Source organism: Giraffa tippelskirchi, chromosome 6, assembly GCF_054371585.1.
Source record: "Giraffa tippelskirchi isolate mGirTip1 chromosome 6, T2T-mGirTip1v1.2.pri, whole genome shotgun sequence".
NCBI lineage: Eukaryota > Metazoa > Chordata > Mammalia > Artiodactyla > Giraffidae > Giraffa > Giraffa tippelskirchi.
Genome location: NC_137280.1, coordinates 115,127,687 through 115,129,851, shown reverse-complemented (window position 1 = coordinate 115,129,851; position 2,165 = coordinate 115,127,687). Strand labels below are relative to the sequence as shown.

At 46.5% G+C, this 2,165-nt stretch overlaps 1 protein-coding gene across 1 annotated transcript; it reads left to right on the top strand.

Moving 5' to 3' along the window:
* The first annotated feature begins 330 nt into the window (after window positions 1–330).
* LOC145510581 (olfactory receptor 2M3-like) lies at window positions 331–1,263 on the top strand. The gene has a single exon (XM_081502195.1). The coding sequence runs from the start codon at window positions 331–333 to the stop codon at window positions 1,261–1,263; it is 933 nt and encodes a 310-aa protein (XP_081358321.1).
* Window positions 1,264–2,165: the final 902 nt, after the last annotated feature.

Here is a 2,165-nt window from a genome sequence, read left to right as displayed (position 1 = left end):
AGTCTTAAATCTATATCCACTTTCCCTAAACCTATAGCTATTTATCCTAAAACTCCTTCTCTCTCTCCCTTTGCATTATTTAGGCCCCTTTTTCTGGGGGCATACTAACTAGTTTCCAAGAGAAATAAGGGTCAAATCTTGTTTGGTAACCATTGAGGATAAATGAGAGGAAAAGGATTTCACTGCAGAGGAAAAGGACAGGGATAAGAGAGAGGGCTGGGCACTGTCCTCTAGAAGAAACAGGAGACAGTTCACGTGTATGATGGAGATGCCAGGTAAATTGTTTCATTTTGATGTTTACTCATTTATTTTTCCCTCAGGGTCAAGGCCATGGACATCTGGAACCACACCTCACTAACAGACTTTATCCTTTTGGGTCTGTTCAGCTACTCACCATATGACTTCTTCCTATTTTCCCTTGTCCTTCTGGCCTCTGCTACAGCCCTGGCTGGCAACATCCTCTTCCTCCTGCTCACCCAGGTTGACAGGCGCTTGCACACTCCTATGTACTTTTTTCTCAGCCAGCTTTCCATCATGGACCTGACCATAATGGGCGCAGTGGTGCCCAAGATGGCAGCCAACTTCCTCTCGGGAAGTAAGTTCATCTCTTGGGGTGGCTGTGCCACTCAGATCTTCTTAGTGGTCATGGTAGGAGGAGCTGAGTGCTTCCTCCTGGCAGTCATGGCCTATGACAGGTATGTGGCTGTCTGTCACCCCCTGCGGTACCCTGTGCTCATGAACTGGAAGGCCTGCTGTCTGATGTCCTTGGCATCCTGGATGGGTGGAGTGGCTGACAGTGTGATTGATGTAGGGATGGTCTTCGGCTTCCCCTACTGTGGCTCTCTCCAGGTAGACCACTTTTTCTGTGAGGTCCCCGCTGTGCTACGTCTCTCTTGTGCAGACACATCCCTCTTTGAGGACCTCATCTATGCTTGCTGTGTGATCATGCTGCTGCTGCCCCTGGGGGTCATTGTGGCTTCCTATGCCCGGATCCTCATGGCTGTGATTAACATGACCTCCACTGAGGGGAAACAGAAGGCTCTGTCCACTTGCTCCTCCCACCTGGCTGTGGTGGGTCTTTATTATGGGGGAGCCATATTTAGCTACATGCAGAGAGCCTCTGCTAGGACACCAGCGGGAGACAGAGCCACCTCCATCTTCTATACCATCCTCACCCCAATGCTCAACCCACTCGTTTACAGCCTGAGGAACAAGGAGGTAATGAGGGCCTTGAAGAAGATGTGGAAGGTGCAGGGGAGATAGAGAGTGTAGACATGCCCACCCCTCTTAGGCTTCCTCTCTTGTTCTGCTCCTTCTTCTGCAAGCTCAGATTCTCTTGTGGCACATCCTCCTCTGTACTCATCAGCCCCTTCAGGCTGGTTGAGGTGAGGCTACGGGCTGAGTAATCTGAAAGCGTTTGGATGGACCATGTCAAGGAAACATGGTAGTTGTCAGTTTCACAATGAGTCTTTCCTCCATGAACACTCCTATTTACATGCAGTGAAGGCTCATAAATACATTTTTACCTTTTCGCCAGAATTGCCAGGGATAGTCTTTCTTCTGATCTGCATGCTAAAAGTGAGCAAGGAGTGAGAACTGATTTAGAACTCACTGTCCACTGAAATGTGGTACATAGGTCAGAGGTAGAGTCTGACACGTAGGAGCTGAGCAATCTGAACAATGTTATTTCTTTCTCTGGGTTTCACTTTATCGTCTGTACCATCATAGCTACCAGTAAAGTCCACTCTTTTCTGGCATTAACTACTAGTTACTTATTATAATACAAACTCCATTTTAGTCTATCTTATGTTAGTAAGCAATGTAAAGAGTTTTGTGCCTTCTTGAAATTGTACATTAAATATGCCAAAGTATCAAATCTCAAAAACAGCCAGAACATTTTTATAGTCTGTCTGTCAGTATAACACTGCAGATGAAACAGAAGACACAAAGGTTCCTTGCAATCAGGTTATTTGGGGATCTACTGGCCAAAGTATTATAGCTCTAGCAACAGTCCTTCTAGTGATTATTCAGGGTTGATTTCCTTTAGGATCCACCGGTTGGATCTCCTTGCTGTCCAAGGGACTCTCAAGAGTCTTCTCCAGCACCACAATTCAATCGCACAAACTTTTCAGCACTCAACTTTCTCTATGATCCAACTCTCACAT